General features: G+C 33.1%; 1 protein-coding gene across 1 annotated transcript in view; it reads left to right on the top strand.

Annotated features, from left to right (window-relative positions):
* The window catches only part of LOC143229395 (dorsal root ganglia homeobox protein-like), a 36,858-nt gene extending 18,009 nt beyond the window's left edge, over window positions 1–18,849 (top strand). The window contains 4 exon segments of the mRNA XM_076461671.1: window positions 12,064–12,105; window positions 12,107–12,549; window positions 14,297–14,430; window positions 16,727–18,849. Coding sequence (XP_076317786.1) covers window positions 12,064–12,105; window positions 12,107–12,549; window positions 14,297–14,430; window positions 16,727–16,902 — 795 coding nt within the window. The 3' untranslated portion in view covers window positions 16,903–18,849.
* Window positions 18,850–21,876: the final 3,027 nt, after the last annotated feature.

The raw sequence follows: 21,876 nt of genomic DNA, 5'->3' as shown, positions 1-21,876 counted from the left end.
AAATTTATTGTAACTAATATAGCTTTTAGAATTAATGTAGCAACACATCATCCAAAACTAGAGACATAATGCTATAGAAAGTACTTTACTCTTAAAAATCTGGTTAGTTAGATTCATCCCATGCCGAAACAATACATGGGGGCTGATACTAAAATGTGGTTTCAGTGACATAAGCGGATGAGAATGAAAATACAAAATCCTGGATTGGATACCAGTCCATCGTAGGTTAACACCAGCTACCCGCTATGCAACTGATTACATTGAAACTATCAAAAGAAAGTACCTTGCTTAAGAATATAACATGTTAAACAAAATCTTGAACTAGCAACTTTTTGACTACAAGTTAAAAGCACTAGCTCCCTCTAGACATTAACTTGTCTTCAGCCAACCTATTTTATTCTATAGTCATCCTGTATATATGAATATACCAAACAGGTGTGTGAGAACAAATTGGTTTTAAATATATTTCTTGATTCCTTTATGTCAGTTATCCGTGAGATGTAAGAGAAGTTATTTAGTAATTAATATTTAATTGTTATGACGCCCTTAAAAAACCGTACTCATGTTGGTAATTAATTGTTTAACTCATGATGGTTGTAAAGTGTGCAGGTTTAAAAATCAATTAAATTTTACATCTGACGAAGAAAGGTCCACCTTTCGAAAGCGCTAAAGGTTATAGGTTTCTAATTTTGTCAGTTACTGCTTAACCTATCTGAATGTAGATAAACTAGTTAACCGAAGGAATTTAATATTAATGTATAATCCAATAATCTGGTAATTCCTGGAAGTTCAGCATTGTTTAACATATTTTCTTGCTATTGTTGTTAACTGCAAAGCTACTCATCGGTCTAGCTATCTGTACTCGGTTTTTTCTGAGCATCGAAACCCGATATTTTGGATAATAAGACAACAGACGTACCGTTGATCAACGAGGGACAAAACTACACAATGGCCTATCTGTTCTCTAACTACCGCGAGGAAGCAAACAGAGGAGTTTAGAATCGTGAGTCTGCAAACTTACCGCTGACAAAGGGGGAAAACCTAGACAAATTACTTAACTCAAATAATGTAACATTGGCAGAAAACAATTAGTAAGTCTAGAAGCTTATCATTTTTATCATATTTAAATCCAAAAAAATATAGTTAACTCTAAGAGTGTAGCCTTGATAAAACCACTTAACCTTTTATACGTAAAGGCCTAGCATAAAACGCAAGACATGTTATGAATTAATAGCACTTTTCTGTATTTCAAAGCGCAGATGAACATGTGAATAAACCTTTATTATTTTCTCACCAAAAATGTTTTCATTGAGCGTTAAGGCAAGAGAAACACCCGTCTTATGACTCTGTATCATATTTTTATATATTTGTTTGTTTGCTTTTTTATGTAAAGAAAACATTTTTATATTGTTTCTTTAACCTCAGTGAGAATATTAATTAAGTCGGTTACCTCAAGGAGATTCTCCTGGCTGTGTGTTAGGAACAGTATGATTCTGATATCAGTGATGTCGAGAAACCCACCTGACGATGACCGAAGAAGGTCGAAACGTTGTTCGCTCTTCTATGTAAAATATTTTCTCAACCCAAACGAGCCGTTTTTGCATATAAATTATTCTGATATGTTCAATCTAACTGACAGTGTCGTGAAGTTTCACTCGGTTGTGTGAAAACAGCAGTGCGTTTGCGACATGTTCATTTTGGATGGCTGTGCCGTGAAGCTTCAATCAGCTTTTGTAGCCCTCCGCTGGTACAGCGGTATGTCTCCGGATTTACAATGCTAAAGTCAGGGGTTCGATTCCCATCGGTGGGCTCAGCAGATAGCCCGACGTGGCTTTGCTATAAGAAAACACACACACACACAGCTTTTGTAAGGAGCAGTACGTTTCTGACACACTGGGTCTAACAATCTGACATGCTCAGTCGAATTGACTTTGTAGAGAATCTTCACTCAAAAAGAATATTGTCTTGATTTAACTATTTTCATATTTTATCTCAAAAAAATGTGATTTATAATGATTTTTCCTTTTGTTGTCGAAACACTTTTAACACTGTTTTATTAGTTACCACATATTTTACTATTCCGTTCCACATAGAAAACCTGATTGATTAGCCTTTAAACAGTTGGTAGTAATTTTTCATTTTTAGTGGAAAATTAAAGTCAAATCTAACATTTAGGTCTATAGATAGATGAAGTTTGCAATCTTTATATGTGTTTTCACTGTTTGGTGACGTTTCGATTCACTGACCGACCGACATACGACGAAGTATTTTACAATTCTGAACGTACGACTTGCAATGAAGCTACAAGCCAAAAAAAAATCTATAGATATACCATGAATTATGTATGTCCCCTTTTATTATAGTTTTGGAGCATTAACTTCCTTATATCATTGATATGATGGTAGAAAGAACCAAAGACTTATTATTTATTGATCAGTCTTGTCCACAAGAAATATATTGTCATTTATTTCTTATAAAATATAAGCAAGGTGTGGGTTATTATTGCCGGACGGCTAACTCGAGAATTGCGTTCCACCTGTGGAAAAATTGCATTCTGAACTTTGGGGCTGTGGGTGGGTTATAAAAGTGGCTGTCAAATCCTACGATTTGTTTGGAGTAATCCACAAGTGAAAAGACAGCGGATGCTACCGACTCCCCTTTAGTCTACCAGTACAAAATTAGGAAAGCACAGTTAGCCCTTTTGTAGCTTTTGTGTGAATATCTGAAACAAAGAAATAAACTGATACAAATATGTATGTATCAAAGAACAATATAATGCCGAGTGTTTATACCTGTAGTCACTACAATTCTGAAATGTCATCACAGTAATCAGACAAACCTTAAAATGATAACCATTGGGTAAGTACATCTAGGGTTATTCATAGTGTCAAATAATTGTTAGACATGAGCTTGAATCGCATCTATCTTTTCAAACAAATTAAAACATGTGGTTTATTTTAAGAAACAGATTATTGCAGTTGATTAATACTCTAATTTTACTAGATGAAGGAGCGTCCTTTCGAATTCCATTTCTTTACTCTCCTAACATTGGAAAACATTAAGTCTCAAAGATCGTTTACCCACATGGGAGAATCAGATATGTTAGCTCCAGCACATATACTTTCTATTCGAATGTAATTAAAACAGACCTTCTATCAATTCTGTGAGAACGAATAAATGTGATTAAGTAATTTGAGTGTGTCACAACTAGTTCCTCAGTTTCGCTCCAACTTCAGGTAATTCCATCATCAAGTACTTTTAAAATTTATTAATATTTGATAAAATTTAAATGTGACCAAGTTTGTTTGTTTTTTGAATTTCGCACAAAGCTACTCGAGGGCTATCTGTGCTAGCCGTCCCTAATTTAGCAGTGTAAGACTAGAGGGAAGGCAGCTAGTCATCATCACCCACCGCCAACTCTTGGGCTACTCTTTTACCAACGAATAGTGGGATTGACCCTCACATTATAACGTCCCCACGGCTGAAAGGGCGAGCATGTTTGGCGCGACGGAGATGCAAACCCGCAACCCTTAGATTACGAGTCGCACGCCTTAACACGCTTGGCCAAATGTGACCAAACGCTCCCTGTTGTACTTTACAATTTTTTCTACTTTTCGGCAAGCATTTGTGAACGACAGAAGAATTGTGAATACACATTTGTTTGAACCTGGAACTACTAATAGAGTTCATCTCAATGGATTTTTAAAATCAGTTTTTCTAAACCACCATAACTTTGCTTATATATTCGTGATTTTGTTGGTTACAGTGTCACTTGTACCACCACCTCACACAAACACAAATAAAAAGAAAATGTCTACAATAATGCCTACAATCAACTCTAATAATTACTACTGGGATTCTTTATTTATATCACACGGGAAGTGAATGATGTCACACAATTTTTGTTTGTCACTTCTTTAAACTGAATGTTGTAAAAGCACAAACACAGAAATACTCAGTATATGGATCTTGAATATACAGAACAGTACAACAATAAACCGGTTATTTCTTCTTCTTGTTTTGTTGAATTTCTCACAAAAGCTAACCTGGGTTAGTCGTCTTTAAATTTAAGGCAATGGGAAAGGCAAGTAATCAGTACCATCCACCGCCAAACTACAAGATACTATAATCGAAAAGAGGCATTTGACCGTAGCTGTTATAATGTACTCACGGCCCCAAATTTCGGAATTCGATCTTGTTATTATTATTATTGACCGTAATAAGAATCAGATTATGGAACCCACTATCCACAGTTGAGTACGTTAACAAGAAATCTGACGGTTAAAATTTTGAGTTCCCTCATGCGGCATTAATTTATATTCCCCTGAACGGTAACTAGTGATGAATTAGTTGAAACATATAATTTGAATAGACTGTTATCCCTATTTTTCTTTCTTACTCTTTGATACATGAAACGAACGCCATGTTAATTCTACAACCGACTATTTTGGGTAGAAATCCGATGAAATAATTCAGTTTTACAGGATTTGATGATCTATTGAAGATTATCCTCCCACCCGCGATGGCTCCGCAGTAACCATAAGAGTTTATAACGATAAAAATCACAGTTTGATACCCGCAGTAGGCACAGTGCATATTATCAATTGTATAGCATTAAATTTTGTGGAACACCCAGTAGCTCCTAGGTGTATAATAACGTTTTATGTAATTTATACTATTATGACTTCTGAAATATTCTATTTCACTTATCCACCGTTTTAAATATAATAACTTGTGAATTCTTGATTTAGTATACTCTTAGTAACTAAATATTTCGCCATTTTTGACAGTGCTAAATATCCTTATAACCACAAAGTTCACGTGTTTCATATACTTGAAAAGTTTCGTTTCAATGAGTATGTCACTGCTTTAGCTTACTCAGATACTTATATATATATATAGATATATGAATATAACTACATTCGCCTGCACTAAACTTTCAGCACAGTTTTCAAGATAACAGGAGTTGACGTAAAATTATCCTACTTTCATTCTATTTACACATCATTAAATACGTGATATCAATATAAATAACAGCGGACTGCCCCATGTACATAATCTCGTGACGCATCTGTCGGCGTGTTTAATTAACCTGGTCTGGGAGTTTCACTCTAGCGAAGAAAGAGTAATGAAGTTCCCGGTATAAACTAGAGGCACGTCCTCAGCTGTTCCAACCGAATGCAAGACATCGCTACTGCATGGTGCAGGTGATGTATGTTGGTGTCGGCAAGCAGATCCTCACCCGGCCTCGTTGTCCCCTGAGTGGCCGCCAAACGGCCGCTAATCGTCGTTCCTACTCAGTTGTTGTCATTTTCAATTACTCTCTCACCTCTGTCAATCCCCCGTTTCTCGCGAGCTCGCGACACTTGGAGATTTGGTGAACTGGGTTCCATCCAGTACAGAGGAGGGCTTGTCTACTGCAGCAAGTGATTACCAACTAGCTCATCCTAAGCTCACAGTAATGAGTTAGTTCATACCGTGGAGACAGAAAATGTAAAGAAAAATAAACGAAAAAAGAATGATAATGTGGTTTTCTCAGTAAATAGTTTTTTTTCTTTGTCTTTTCCAATGACGTTTGGTATTTGTTCCCGTCAATCGAATATAATCGCGCTTTTATTTTTGTTTTTTTCCTGTATACGGGAAGATCACACAAAATTGAATAAAAATCATTATTGGTGCAGGCGGCTTAGAACTCAGTTCTTGCTCAGTAATTACTGATGGCAGAAGTAATCCAATAAAATATGAAAGACTTGCACGGAATAGATCTGGACATTATTGTTTTACAAAGGTTTAGCATTCGTAAAACTCCCCTTTTACCTAAGAAACTTTTTACCTATACTCATAGATATTGTCCATCACTGTGGAAGGACCTAAGCAATCGAGTTAATATAAATCATTTCCCGGACTTTATTTGGGGGGGGGGGGGATAAGCCAGAGTCATATCTACACTGTACACTGTTGCATTCCTGAAGAATAAATTAATGGTATTTGAGTTGTTTGTTTCTCACCGTAAAATGCTTATATTTCCATGTGTATTTAAAGAAGTTATATTAATGCTTCAAATTAATTATTTTGAAATATTCACTGAACAAGCTTATTGAGTAAACTATTCTCTTTTTTCTCAAACACAAAACTGCGAATTTCGGCAATAAATAGCGTATTGTTTGGTTTTGAATTTCACTCTAAGCTATACAAGGGCTATTTGCGCTAGCCGTCCCTAACTAAATAGTGTAAGACTAGAGGGAAGGCAGCTGGTCATCACCACCCATCGTCAACTCTTGGGCTACTCTTTTGCCAACGAATAGTGGGATTGACCGTCACATTATAACGCGATCCCGGCTTAAAGGGCGGGCATGTTTGGTGTAAGCGGGATTTAAACCCGTGACTCTCGCATTAGTAGTCGAGTGCCTTAACCACCTGGCCAATAAATAGTGTATGTATATATACAGTCAAACTGTATGTCTGCTTAATAAATCGTGAAGGTAAGTAAAGTGTTACCTCAGTATTTCACTAGTTGTTACGAGTTTGCTTCTACCTATATATAGTGTGGTTTATTCTACCTCATACTGCCGTTTGTAATTCTGTTAGAATTTTTTTTACTTATATCCCTTTTAGTTGTCTTAGTGAATTTTATAGTCTCGTGAAATAGCTTCAGTTTATTTATGATTACTCCAAATGGTGTTGGATAACTGTTCATTTTCAAACTTTCAAGGAAAAGACATCGAAACACGATGGAAAGACTATTCGTAGAGTCATTAAAATTAAATCAACTGGAGGAAAACTGACTCTTAAATATCCACTAAATTTGATGTAACTTTAATAAAACACACTGGAGGAAATAATCAATGCATTCCAATGAGAAAGGGTAATCAATGAAGTAAACTCGACTTTCAAGCACATTAGTCTGCTGCTTTTAGCTAAGTTTATTGTTACGAGTCGTTTCTTGATTCTTGTGAGTTCAATATATATAAAAGGCTTTAAAGATACGAACTGAAATTAATGTGAATGAGATTTAAATCGTCCTGATTTTTGGACGATACTTTATAAATACAATAAGGATCTTAATTAAATCATTAGTTCTAAATTATTTAGTTGATATAAAATAACTGAATACATCACGAAAAGCAGTATAAGCTGTAATAATGTGAGAGAAGTTAAGCTTTCCTTTTATGACGCACTTTGTAGACGTAAGTAAAATAATATAATCACAGTAATGTTTTTTTACCAAAAGAAAAAAAGGAAATGTAATTTATAAATGGTATAATGATCATTAACTCAAATAAGACAGTAAAGTATTAAACACTATCTGTACACAGTAGCAAAAAACATAGTAGTCTCAGAAATAAGATTTCTATCATGAGTTAATTATGTGACAGGCTAAACAAAAGATGGCTTCTATATCTAGTAGAATCATATGTATATAGAAACTGTTGCGCTGTTGACTAAAAGTGCCTTTCAAATAATGTAGATAAAGAAATAGATGTAGGAATGAAAAATTATTCTTTATAGTCTAACATAATTATCCAAGCAGCCAAAGAGGAGAGATATTTAAAATTAATAATATTGTTTAGCTATTTAAAATTAATAATATTGTTTAGCTATAGAAACCACTGTGATAGAAACGAAAGAGTAACTTTCGAATTAAGTATAACAATCTGGTTGTCAGTATCAAATATGTTTTTGAATATAATAAAATAATCTAACAACAGCAACTATTGTGAATAATAAACAACTTTTACTGTAAGTTACATCAAGTGAACTTGGTATAGCGTGGTGGTTAGAGCACTTGCGAGTCGTGAAATCAAAGCCCTTCGCCAAATATGCTCACTGTTTCAATCAGACGTACGTTAAGATATGACGGTTAATTCAATTATTTTAACTTTGGATGTTGTTGACTAGCTAGTTGTCTTTCTTCTAGTCCGTCATATCAATATAGGAATGGTTACCACAGATAGCTCTTTAGTAGTTGTTCACGAAATTTAATAAATAATAAAGATGCGTAAAACGTCAGATAAAAGTAAAACCTTTTAGTTCCAAAATAAGATGTTACGTGTAAAAGACTTCTTCTATATGTAATATGACTATTTTACACACAGAAACCTGAGTGGCAAAGAAAAAAACACTCTTCCAAAGTCTAGTAGGATTATCTAGTTACAAGCACGATAATGCTTTTCTAAGGCCCACTAAGAATATTTAGATACAGGAATCAGCGTGGAAAAAATATGTTTTCAAAGTTTAATATGATTACCAAGCTATAGAAGCCGGTTTGGTAAAAAATGCCCTTTCTGATCTAGTAAAATAATCTAGATACCGAAACCAAGAGCTCTGCTAGTAAAATCTTCTTATAAATAAAGTGAAAAACATCTATTTACAGTATTATAAAAACTTATTGCAACCGTTCGAGACTACGTACATTATGTATTATAGAGTCATTGGTGTCGATACTTAGTGCCTTCCTAGAGGTAGGGGTACTTTCTAATAACTTGTGAATAACTTTACCTGAAGTCAGATGGAGTATTCTGCCTGTGAAGACCGGTAGATATTGTAAACCTACATTTTATCAACTGAATAGCTAAAAAGTGTCTCTAAAGCTGAAACAACCTCTTACGATATTCTATCATGGAAAGAAGCACTGTGATATGCACTTTAGTCATCTCACATGGACTCAGTCATGAAAGTAGACACTGTTTTCAAGAACCACAAACTAATTTTTTCCCTTGCATCAAAAACGTAATGAATATGCTCTTTTTTCAAAAGTACTAGTAACCATCTCTTTTCCCTTAAATATAGGTTTTGTGTTATATTGAGCACAATTTCTTTGAAACAACAAACGAAAAGGACGAGGGATTTCCCCGGGTGTGTGTGTAATATTGTGCTATGAATAGCCAGAGCTGTGCTTGTAACTGAAGTGTTATTTAACCTTCATTAGAGAAGTTTACTATATTGACTGAACTGTTGCTCAGCATGAAAGAAAACAGAACACGTTGTTAAATACCGAAACTACCTCAAAGACCCTGTTGTTACCCACGCAGCACAGAATAGTTCGTTATCGTTGCTTTGAAAATCACATGGCAAACATTAATTTAGGTCTCTGAAAAATAAGAAATCTTATTTTACGTAGCCAAATACAAGCAATTTTGTGGAAGACATAATAATCTGTAAATAAGGACGAAAATAGTTATGGGTCTTTCTTTGTGTGGTTTAGTGAAAAGTTATACAATGGATTTCCTGAGATGTGTCCGTTGCGTACAGTTAGTCCATGTGTCGCATAAGGTGCCGTTCAGATTGCAAATACCAAATACTGAATAGCAACCATATGCTGTTTATTATTTCAGGTTCGTGATTTTCAGATTTTTTATTATTCAAATAGTTTTGGATGTTTCGGAATAGAACGTGTCTATCCATTGTTTAAGTCATCATTCCAGCAATAAAAAAAGAAACTTTAAGTGAAGTTTATAAAATAATAAATAATTTGTTCACATGATCACCTGTTAAACTCACAGTGTTTACAAAATAAAGATTTTATTTGTTTCATAGATTTTCACGTCCTTCACTCAATAATTGAGCAGAAATTCCGTGAAAATTGAACGTTTAATATGCAGTGGTTTCCTTTTTAAATTCTTAAATAAATTTAAGTGTGAAATGTCACAGACACAACCACAGAACTGGTATATTGTTTTTATTGCACTCATATACAGTGTTGTAAAGAAATATAATAAGTGTTGTTTTTTTTTTGTTTTTTTTATCATTCCTATAAAACCTCAGACGTTGAAGAAAGCATAATGGAGCGTTAAGACGTTAAAGTCTTATTTGTTCCCTTGGGTAAGAAGTTTGTATGATGTACTACATAACAAATTTATCGAATTAATAAGTGCTCCTAGTAGAATATAATGGTACTTAAGTACCATTTATATTTATACATTTATTGAAAACAAACATGAAAAAATAACATTTTCCTTTAATTGTTTGAAGAGATTGCTTTCATTAAAGTTTTGGTGAATGGGAATCATTTTCAGTGTACATTATTAATATTACCATTTTTTGGTTACCAAGAATAAATCACGTGCATTGTTTCTCTAATTTGATTATACCGTTCTTTTAAAAAGTAAAGACTTTCAGTAGTCGTATGCACAAAGAATGACAGTTAACTAAATAAACTGTATTCAAATATTTATTATATACCGGAAAAGAATGTGATGATATACACTATATACAATACAAACATTGGGGAGAGATTAAGCACTGTGTATAATGCATACATTGGGGGAGGGATGTGGAATTTCATAAGACGCATATACGCTGTACAGAAGTAAACTTCTTTACAATACCTACGTTAAATATTGTTAAACAGTTAAATAAAAATTAATTTTCTTATGTTTGTCTGTTTGTACAATTTTGCGAGAGTTATCGACAATAGTCATCGTTAATTTAAAAGTTTGTCAACCCCACCTATAATCGGTGGTTACTCTTTATAAAAGAAAAGTGGGATTGGCCTTCACGTTATAACGCCCCATAACTAAAATGACTAGCATGTTTGGTGAAGGGACCTGTATATTACGAATTGAATGCCCTTGGCCATACCAGACCCAAAACAAATAAAAGACACTTGTAACTGGTAATATTATAACTACGACTATGAAATAATCTCAGTCACTCATCACCTCTCAATTTTTTGTAAATCCGACATATGATTAATCATTCAATATATATTCGTAAAAGAATTTTCGAAAGAGATATTTTGCACAACTTAGTGTGAAGTACGATAATTAAGATATATAAGCTAAACCTGTTGATGAAGTACTGACCTATCCTCGATACTTCTGTGAAAGACCTGTTTCCAAGTCAGCTTCAGTGTCTAGAGCCGCTTGAACTTTCTTTATATGCCTGACAGAATGAAGTCCGTCTAGTAAATGAAAGTACAAGATGTGGTCCCCATAAAGTTTGCTATTAATAATTAACATAATTCAGCAGGTTCTAGATGTTTGTACATACTGTTTCTGCACACTTCACACAAGGAATATGAATTTTTTCTTGTTTTTTTTGCCGCGACATAAAAACTTATAGAATAGTTCTAAGATTTTGTTTTTTAAATGCAAACTTTCAGCTCATAGCTCCATCATCTCGTGACAGAGTTGAGATCTAATTACAGTTTTGGACTCAGGAGATCAAACTCTGATTGATGTATTTGACACCGCCGAAGGTCTTATAGGTTAATTTACTTGAACCATGTCGAAAAGAATTTCGAGTGCAGTAATATTGAAGGCTCAATAAAAATACATAAATTTTCCAATACTTAAAAGAAAAGCATACTGTTTTCAATATGAAATTAGATCGGGGGGGGGGGGTCTAACTCTCCTCTAGTGACAATTATCGTGTCATCCTGCATCACTGTGTCAAGTTGTGTGCTGATTGATCAAAAAATGTGAAAACGTGTAAGGAAGAGATAGTTGAAAGGGGCGAATAGACAAACACAAAATTTGCTTTATATATTAGATGAGTAACATGCTACACACAGCATAAAGATACATTCACGTAGTGAGAATCGTAGCTACATCTAAAAATACGTGTGTAATTTGTATTGATGCTAGAGTTTATAAATAACTTAAACATGTTTAATGTGCACTGAAGGTATGTTAAAATTTAAGAATATATTTCATGTACAATTATAACATGCTAAAGTTTAAAGACGTGTTTAATGTATACAGAAATATATTATACTAGTCACGTTTTTTTAAATAAATAATTTATGTTTTCGTTTAATTCTGAACTCGAAAGAAAAATATGTTTACCACGAGGTTGGTAAAGATACGTCTTTTCTGAAGAAGAACTCGGGTTTAAAGTTGTATTTTATCTTTTTAATTAATTCTACACAGTTTTACTGCTTTTCTTTTTTGCTGTTGTTGTTGAAAAAGTAATTCAGAATTAACACTCAAATCTTGAGTAAACTGTCGCTTTTCAAAGCGTCGACTATATCCTTTAAAATATTATTTAACGTGAGACGCTATCCTTCATGTATTAAGAACATGTCAGTGAATTGAATAAGCACCTGACTCTACTCTTAAGGTATGGTTTCAAAACCGAAGAGCCAAGTGGCGAAAAGCTGAAAGACTACGAAAAGAAAGAGAAGAAAAAAGAACGTGCACCTCAAGACGAAAACGATGACGAACCACCAGGTAAAGAAGATGGCGGAGCGCTTTCTGTCGGAACTTCGGAAGCTTCTCGTGAGGAGGGAAATACCACTACTCCTCCGAGTGTACGAAATACCAGTAATAGTCCCGGAGGACTCAGTGAGATATCAGAGGGTAGGTCCCCATCTCCTCATACGCTGTCTTCAACAACTCCTCAAACCGACAGAACTCAATCCGATCAGTTCGAAGGGTCCTCCTCAATTTCGCACCCAGTGAGTGACATTAGCCGTCAACGACAACCAGTAGATCTTAGACTAGGAGTTGGCAGACCTTCTCCGTGTGGAGACAGAGGAGCAGCCGTCAGTATGGCTCCAGTATTTCCCGTCCGCCCTACAACATTTGTTCCTTCCTTTCCAGAAAAGTAGGTTGATTTTTTAAATATATTGTTACTATTATACACTTATTACTTGTTAATGTTCGCTAATTTCTAAGTATATTATTATTAAACGCTTAACATATTGCTTATATTCGCTGATTTTTAAGTATACTATTATGAAACACTTAATGCATTGTTCATAATCGTTGATTTTTTAAATTATGGTGTTATTATTAAACACTTAATACATTTTTATATTCGCTTATTTTTAAGTATATTGCTATTATAAAACACTTAATACATTGTTTATATCCTCTGATTTTTAAGCATATTGTTATTGAACATTTAATACATTGTTCATGTTCGCTGATTTTTAAGTATATTCCTATTATGAAACATTTAATACATTGTTTATATTCGTTAATTGTTAAGTATATTGTTATTAAACATATAATATATTGTTTATATTCGCTAATTTTAAGCATATTGTTATTACACACTTAATACTTTGTTTATATTTGTTGATTTATAAGTATATTACTATTACGAAACACTTAATACACTGTTTATGTTTGTTGATTTTTAGGTATATTACTTTTATGAATCACTAACATTGTTTATATTCGTTTATTTTGTATATATTACTATTATGAAATACTTAATACATTGTTTATATTCGATGATTTCTAAGTACATTGTTATTATGAAACACTTAATACATTGTTTATGTTCGCTAAGTTTTAGTATATTGTTATTAAATATTTAATATTTTGGTTTATATTCGCTACTTTTAAGCATATTGTTATTAAACACTTAATACATTGTTTATATCCACTGATTTTAAATATATTATTATTATTAAACACTTAATACATTTTGATATTCGCTAATTATTAAGTATATTGTTATTAAACACTTAATACCTTGTTTATATTCGTTGATTTTTAAGTATACTATTATAAAACACTTAATACATTGTTTATATTCTTTGATTTTTAAGTATATTCTTATCAGTAAACAATTAATACGGTGTTGATGTCTCTTAATTTTGTATTTTATTCTTCTAAATTTTAGTTAATCAAGCTCTTTCATCAGATTTATGAAATCAAGAACTTCTAAGGATAGTTTTTGTCATAAATTATCAAATAAATTTGCAAAGCACAGTCATTTATAATTTGCTATAGGATTTTGTAAGTAACCGTAAATCATTGCAAACCCATGTTGTTACACAAGCATTTTGTTGTAAACCTCTTAAAAAACGTCATACGTATGAAGTACGTTAAAGATGAACAGTTTTGAAGACATAAATAATTAAAGCATGATATCCTTAGTACTAATACATATATATATATATAACATCATACCTTGCCACCCTACGTAGTATTTTTATAACTATATAAGCTGTACTATTAAAGTTAATCGACGTGAGACAAAACATGTTATATTACTGTGGGTATAACATGTTCTGGTATAATATCCATATTGACGAACACACAAGTAAATGGAGTTATTCTTTAAACGTTATGATACTTGTACAATATAGATGATGCCATATTTACGTAACTAACGCCTGAGTTATTATATATACATTACATTGTAAACATTGGTTAAAGCACGTTGACTGAGTCAAATAACTAAGAAAGCTTTTAAGTGTCTTCCAGTATTCGTAAAAGACAGAGTTTGTACACTAACTGGGCAAAGCTTTGTTTTCATTCCACTCACCATATTAACTTATGGTGATATGTATTTATTGCATTAAGAGCATAGAGAATAAAACTAACGTTTTCTACAGCACTCCATTCGGCGGACAACATTGTATGGAAAACATCTTAGCACCGACTGGTCCAGCACGCTTTCCTTTGCCTCCTCCGTACTTCTCTGCTAACTTTGCTCACCTGTTCGGCCCTCCTTCTTTCCCTCTGAAAGGTCAGCAAGTGTCCAGCAGCTGTGACCTGACGGGTCACTTGGTGTATGTAGTTGTGTATTTGTAGGCATTATCGTGTATCTGTCATGTATTTTAAGTTGTAGCATGAAAAACCTATTTAATCACTCTCGTATTTAAGTCAGCGTATGCATTATCTTGTTTAATTACCTGGATTCGTATAAGTTCTAATATATTATGTTGTTCATAAGACGTTCAAGTAATTATTGGATATGTAGAGAAAGCCTTTGTTAGAACTATAAAACAAACTCTAAAAGGCCCATTTAGATAAGCATTATTCATGCTTCACCTATCACTAAATGCCACATTTTTCTTCTAAACAGCTTCTTAAAGTAACTCTAACTATATTTAACTGATGATATACAATAATGAGGAAAAAGTTTTATAAATACCTTAGTCATGCTAGCTTCTTGAACTCAGATAGTGAAAAATGCACCTAAGTGCACATTTCATTTTGCTTCTGGCAAATTACCCCTTATAAGGTGCATATTTGTCCCTTTTGTATTGTAGTATATGACATACCGCTATGCCACTGGGAGGCGTATATGATCCTCCAGATAAATAGGTAAAGCCTTGTTTTTATTCGACTCACCATGTTAACTTATGGTGATATGTATTTATTCTTTTGTATCAATTAAAAATGATCTCGTTTGTTTAAAATTAAGCATAAAGCTACACAATCTGTGCTCTACCCACTACGGGTATCGAAGCCCGGTTTCTAGCGGTGTGGGAGCGTATATGATCCTCTCGATAAATGGGCAAAGCTTTGTTTTCATTCTACTCACCATATTAACTTATGGTGATATATATTTATTGTTTTGTATCAATTAAGAAATATGTTGTTTAACTCATTCTATTCATATATCTGTCTATCACTGTCTCAGCAACAATCTTGCAGGCTTAAAACACTAGAAATCTCATTTCGATACCCGTGACAGGCAGAACAGAGATGGCCATTGTGTAGCTTTGTGTTTAACAGAAATCAAACCAAAACTAATATAGACACCTAGACAAAATCCTGACGAAAGTCATTAAAAGAAATACTATTGACGCAAGTACACTACACCCTTTGTATTAAAAAAATGCGCTAGAGACAAAATGAGATAGGAAGAAAAACAAATTAGTTTTGAAAATTATGCCGTGATATTGCAGCTCAGGTAAAGTTACGTTTCTGCACTCTTAAGGTAAGTCGGAAATATTCTCCTAATAAGGTGTTCCTGATAACATAAGCCTTGGGCCTTTTTAAATTCTGATATACACTTTTATTCTTTTTCAGAGTATGAATCTTCTTTCGATAATTTCTGAAGGTTTACATACGTATTGTAAAATTCCAAACAATATTTAGCAAACTTCCGTATTGATGGTTTACACTGCTACTTTAGAAATAAATATTGCATATTTTTCTAAAAGATGTATGTTTGTTTATGCTTTTGAATTTCACGTAAAGCTACTCAAGAGATATCTGCACTAGCCGTCCCTAATTTAGCAGTGTAAGACTAGAGGGAAGGCAGACAGTCATCACCACCCGTCGCCAACTCTTGGGCTACTCTTTTACCAACGAATAATAGGATTGACTGTAACATTATAACGCTCTCACGGCTAAAAAATGGCGCGCATGTTTGGTGCAACGGGAATTCGAACTCACGATCCTCAGATTACGAGTCGAACGCCTTAACCCACCTGGTCATGCCGGGTCATTTTCTAAAAGACGAGTTGGGTTTGAATCCGGGCAGTACTGCTCACTCTAAGCTGTGGGTGCATTATAAGAATGACCCTACTACCCTCTATACACTCTAATGGATTGGCTATTACTTTTAAAACGCTCCCACAGTTTAAAGGGTGAAAATTATTTTGCGATCGAACTCTAGATTTTATAGCTGGGTAGCAGGATTGGTAATTGTGTAGTACCACAAAATATTCCCCTCGCTTGAAGCTGTGGATGGCTCTTATAAATGACAGTCAATTCATTACGTGCATAATAGGTACTATAGAGTGCTGACAGTAGATAAGTTTGCATTAACATTCAACTATAAGAAGAGTGTTTATTCTATATCAGTATAGTAAATTCTCTTGAGAACTTTTATTGTCGCTATATATTGGTTATATTTGTTTCGTGTGGGTGTTTATAAAACTGTTAAAATACTTCAGTTAAAGTGATATATATATATATACACTACAATATTTATATTATAAATGCTTCTGATTGTATGACTGAACATTTAATATCATGATTAAAGTAGACGACATTTAAAGTGTTGAATGTTTCATGTACATTTTCAGTTCCCGTTTGTTCCTGCTGTCTGCCAAAACCAATGGACCCTTGTTCCCCTTCCCATACCCTCGTCCACACCCGTGATTCGTCGACGTCTAGCGTCACAGATCTGAGACGTAAAGCGCGAGAACATTCCCAAGCTCTACTCCAGGCTGCTGTTCCGACTGCCACGTCTGACGCTTGAACTAAAGTTAATAAGATAGTAAACTTAGTTGAATATAAAATCTTCTTTTTGTGATTTTAGAAAATAGACTATCATTGAGCTTCTGCGTCGGAGTTTGAAAGCGAGAGAAAAACATAAAAACGAAAGACGTTACTACCAGAGTTTATAGTTCTGTTTTGCCAAGTCCATGTGGTGACTGATTTATTTCTGACACATCTACCGGGCATTCTCCATTGCTGCTTCAAATCGCCGACTGTGGATTGAAATGTAGTGTTCCTCTTTCAAATATGTGTGTTTACTTCTATAAACAATCATTGACATATTGCTGATATAAATATACGTATTTATTGGCTTTAAGCTCTCTTTGTTGATAAAATTATTACTATTCTAAAAAATAACACAAAACAGGAACTCGGCGCTTTGACAAACATTCCTGTGTTGTTATATTAAACTGATAATGTTGTAGACTGCAAAAAAACTGTGGTACAGGATAAATTAACTAAATGTTTATTGTGTTCATACATTTCCAAGCTATTTATTTAGAATACCTTCCTTTCAGTTTATATTTACATAAACAACCATAATTGTTCATCGCAGTTGGATTCAATAATGGATTTTCAAAATTATTTTTTTCTTTTATTGTTAAAATCAGTAAAGACAAAAATAAAACAAACTCGAAAAGTATATATCTGCTTATTGTACGGATTAGTTAATACTTTTCCACTGATTACTGTTAAAAGTTAGCAGCGACGATAGACTTTCCTTTATTTAAAACAATAATCGCTGAAGCAACAGTCTAATTCACAAACTAAAACTGGGAAAAAAAGTTTTCATATTGTGCATCATTTTTACCAATAATTATTTTTAGATTTTGAAGTGCAGCATGTAAACAAAATAAAATACTGATTGTTTTGTTTAAACAATGTACAACTTAAAGCTTAAACACTTGATAATTGTTGCGTCAGAATTTTTCTAAAATTACAGCCTTGGAAGTGATGTCTTTTATACTGCATGTATCCGGATGTTTTAGCCTGCCTTTATCATTTATTTATTTGTTCTTAATAGTGAAGGATGTGCATAAGACTGAAGCTTTGCTGAGCTCCGTCATGTGATTATACACAGTTACCTGCTTTCTTTGTCGAAAAAGAGAAATAATTTTGCGTCGTATTAGAATTCTAAAACTACACATATTTGTAAAAATGAATGTTTACCTTCGTTTATGATAGATGAAACTTAAAGTAGATAAATTGTCTCATATGTGTTTTATATTAAGTCAAAATTAGGTTGAATTTATGAAAGCAATTAAACACTATTAATGGATATATTATTGATTAATAAAACAGTCGGAAAATGGCTAAAACGTCATGGATTTTATTCAGTATATCGGCTACAAACATTTAAAGATGTTATACACAATAATAATAATAAAAAAAGATGGAAAGAGAGTTCGTTGTTATTAGAAAGTTACACTAATGTTTATACGAAAGAATCTCACTGATTCGTAGGTACCAGGAGTTTGTCAAAACACGTTGGTCCTAGCCTGAAATCACCGAACGTTAAAATAAAAGTTCAAATTTCAAGATTAAGGATGTGACAGAGCCTGATACTTTTACTTCCAAGTGCTAGCGAAATAATAATTTATTTTTGTAACTATAAAAAACAGAACACACGTAAATAGTTTAACGCTTACGTAACTCAAGCTTCTATAAAGTCAAGGTTAATTAATATGCACGCCTGCGGTTATGTCATTTAAGTAATAGAGCATCACGATCTTTTTCCACGTTCCTAAGTATGCTTCTTTTATTATGAAAATAAATAAAGCTGGTGTAGTAGTTTCAATGTGAAAGTGTTTTTAAAATTCTTTCGTGTTTGACTCTGAAGAGACGTTTTATAGTACGTCGCTCTAAAGTTGCGTTTATAATTAAAAAGCTTTAGTATGTGAAGATATTCTTTGTGTTTGCGTTAAAGGTTCTTATGACGTTTAGAAAACATGTAATTAAAAAAATAAATTTGGAAATTAGCTTCCCAACATTATAGCAGAGCGTATTCGTTTTGAACAAACTTACTTCAACACACTCCTCAAATATCGAAATACAACATTTTATTTTGACCATACACACGTATAGACTTCCCGGTAAATCATAAACGAGAAGAACAAGGTAGTTTTCTAGCATTAACAAAAAAACATAACATCCTATTTTAGAGCATGTGTCGAGCTTCAGCTGCGCATGCGCGATATATTGACAAGATTTTTCTTTTACGGTGGGTCTTCACAATGATATCAAATAAAGTTAGAATATTTATTATAAATCAATAAATAAATTAAAGGAAAACATGAAACAGGCAACAAATCTATACCAGCAAGCAAAACGTTATTAAACGAAATATAGATAACAAATAGGAATATATCAAACAAACATTATAACCAATAAAAAAATACTGTTTTTTTTAAACTCATAACGTAAGTATGTTAATGTGGAAAAATATACACGAACTAGCCTCGTCATTGGTTGTACATACCTAAAATTTTGGTGTTTTAACAATCACAATTTTAAAGAACATTGTTGCCCAGTGAAGACTTCGGAAAGAGGGCCGAATGTTTGTAATTAAAACAAAATTATTTAACACATTCCGTGTTTTTGTTTTATGAATACATAACATACTATTCTAAGTAAAAGAAAGGAAAAAATGTATTAATATATATAATAACTCTTAACTTAATAAAACTAGTTATTACACCTAACTAACATATCGGGGCAAGTACTACCAACCCACCCCATAGTATACTTAATTTCATATTTCATAGCTAAATGAAACGAATAATTTTCTTGCAAGATCAAGCTTCACCAACAAAGAAGCTGAAACGTGTTGGTGAGGCAGTCAAACGTCGGTACATTCCATTGTAAGCCAGTCAAAATTAAGATTATTCACGAAATAAATTCGTGGCGTATTCATGGAATAATTATTGGTAAAAGTCAATTAGATTAACAACTTCTAATGTATAGAAAATCCATATGTGTTTTAGTAATACTACGATAAATAATGACTTTTATGTCATGTTGCTTACCAACAAAAAGTATAACCTAATATTGCTGGTAATCTATGTACTCAAATCATTAAATGAAACGTATAGACAACAAAGCTAGGTAAATATTTGTTATCTTAATTCAAAACCTCCGATGATTAAAGAGGTTTGTTTTTATTTAAAATGTTGGTGATATAACAAAAACAGCTAAGGTCATAAACGATTTAAATTTAAAATTCAATCGATATTTTTATTTTCATGATAAACTTTATGCACTTGCCTCTAGGCAAAGTGATTCCACGTCTTTACTTTCGTCTTACCAACACTTACAAGGTTTTACGGTACCCCTTTCTTCTCGACTTCTTTCCATCCCCATCACAAAACTTCTAATAGCAGACAGTAATCAAACTATTCTATCTGGGTGTATGTATTTTAGCTATCATGGCTCCTCTTATTTCGAGAAATAATGTGCAACGTGACGTGCATACGCTGGTACTTATATAGTTTAGATTATACTACTGAAACAAACTAAATGAAAATTTTGCTTCTAAAATGAAAATCTGCAGTTTTGTACTAAATTAACTTGTTACTTATAATCTAAATTACAATATGGTTAATAAAACAAAAAATGTATTACTTCCAAACAGAATATTGTAAAACTGTTATAAGTTCAGTAAAAACAAACTTCAGTTTGTATGAAACTGCTGTATTATAAATGCAATATACTTGGTATGCATATACACTATACTTATAAGGTTATTTGAATTGCACACTTTAAGAGGAAATGTGTCTTTTTTCTTTTGAGTCTTTGGCATTAATCAGTGCCTGAACCTTATCATTAACTTACAAAAAATAGTTGACGCATATCAAACGAAATAAACTGCTAATTTTCTTTTATAAACATTCTAATGTAGTAATATTCTGGCGTCTCTCCTTCATGCCGCTCATGAAGCGTTTCATTAAAACGTAGCGTACAGGATCACCTTGATTCATGCACGAGTTCTGTCTCTGTTCACGACTTAAAATAACATGTGGTCTGGTATGGAGATTATCATGTCGGAGTATGTGCAGTGTTATATAGAAAACCTCACTACGTTGCTGTCCCACCATTCTTTATTGTTGAAATGACACGTTCATATGTAATTTTTTTCCGAATTTCCTTCAAACCTAAAGCTATCTATACTAAAAACAAAACAAAATACATAAAGAACTGGATTAACTGTTTTATGTTGCGGTTTATTACTTTGTCTTCATATTAAACTCGGCGCTCAACACACCATTAAAGCTGCTGCTTTGCATTCACTGTCATGATAAGTGACTTATGGGTTGCAGTTCTTTTATGACGTCCAATAATATAGAAGTCTCTGTCCCACCGATAACGATCTCTGCATCCCTGAAGTCAAATTAAAATCTTAAGTCATAGTTGTAATTCCACATTTCATAGCTCGCATTTACTTAGAACTGATATATTTTGGTAACTCAGACCAACATCTCATATCAATAGTCAGAGGTTTTCTGCTTCTTCAACAAATTATTATTAATAGATTCGATTAAGATTAAGTGAGATGAAATTAGTTTAAACATTTGTATTACAACCACTAAAATAATATCTCTTTGAAGGTTCATGAGCTGCTTTATAGTATGTTGTCTTCAGGTGGATGTTTCAAGCGACTGTTTCACATGCTGCTTGAGCTGGGACTGATCCATTACCTTAACAGCGTTCTGTTCAAATACATTTGTCAATATGTAGTACATATATTGTTTTTACATAAATATTAGCAAATGTGCAGATTTATTGATTGTAGATAGGAGTTTTGACAATTTTAACCGCTGTTGTTATGGAGAAGCGGGATAAGACGGCCGCCTTAACTTCGAATGTGGTTTTCGCCAATAAGATTAAGGTGATAAAAAAACAAAATAAATTAAAATAAGTCCTGTTGTATTATAAATGGCATTTCCAGTTTTAAAAA

This window comes from Tachypleus tridentatus, chromosome 10 (assembly GCF_004210375.1).
Source record: "Tachypleus tridentatus isolate NWPU-2018 chromosome 10, ASM421037v1, whole genome shotgun sequence".
Taxonomy (NCBI): Eukaryota; Metazoa; Arthropoda; class Merostomata; order Xiphosura; family Limulidae; genus Tachypleus; species Tachypleus tridentatus.
This window is presented reverse-complemented; position numbering and strand designations above follow the sequence as displayed.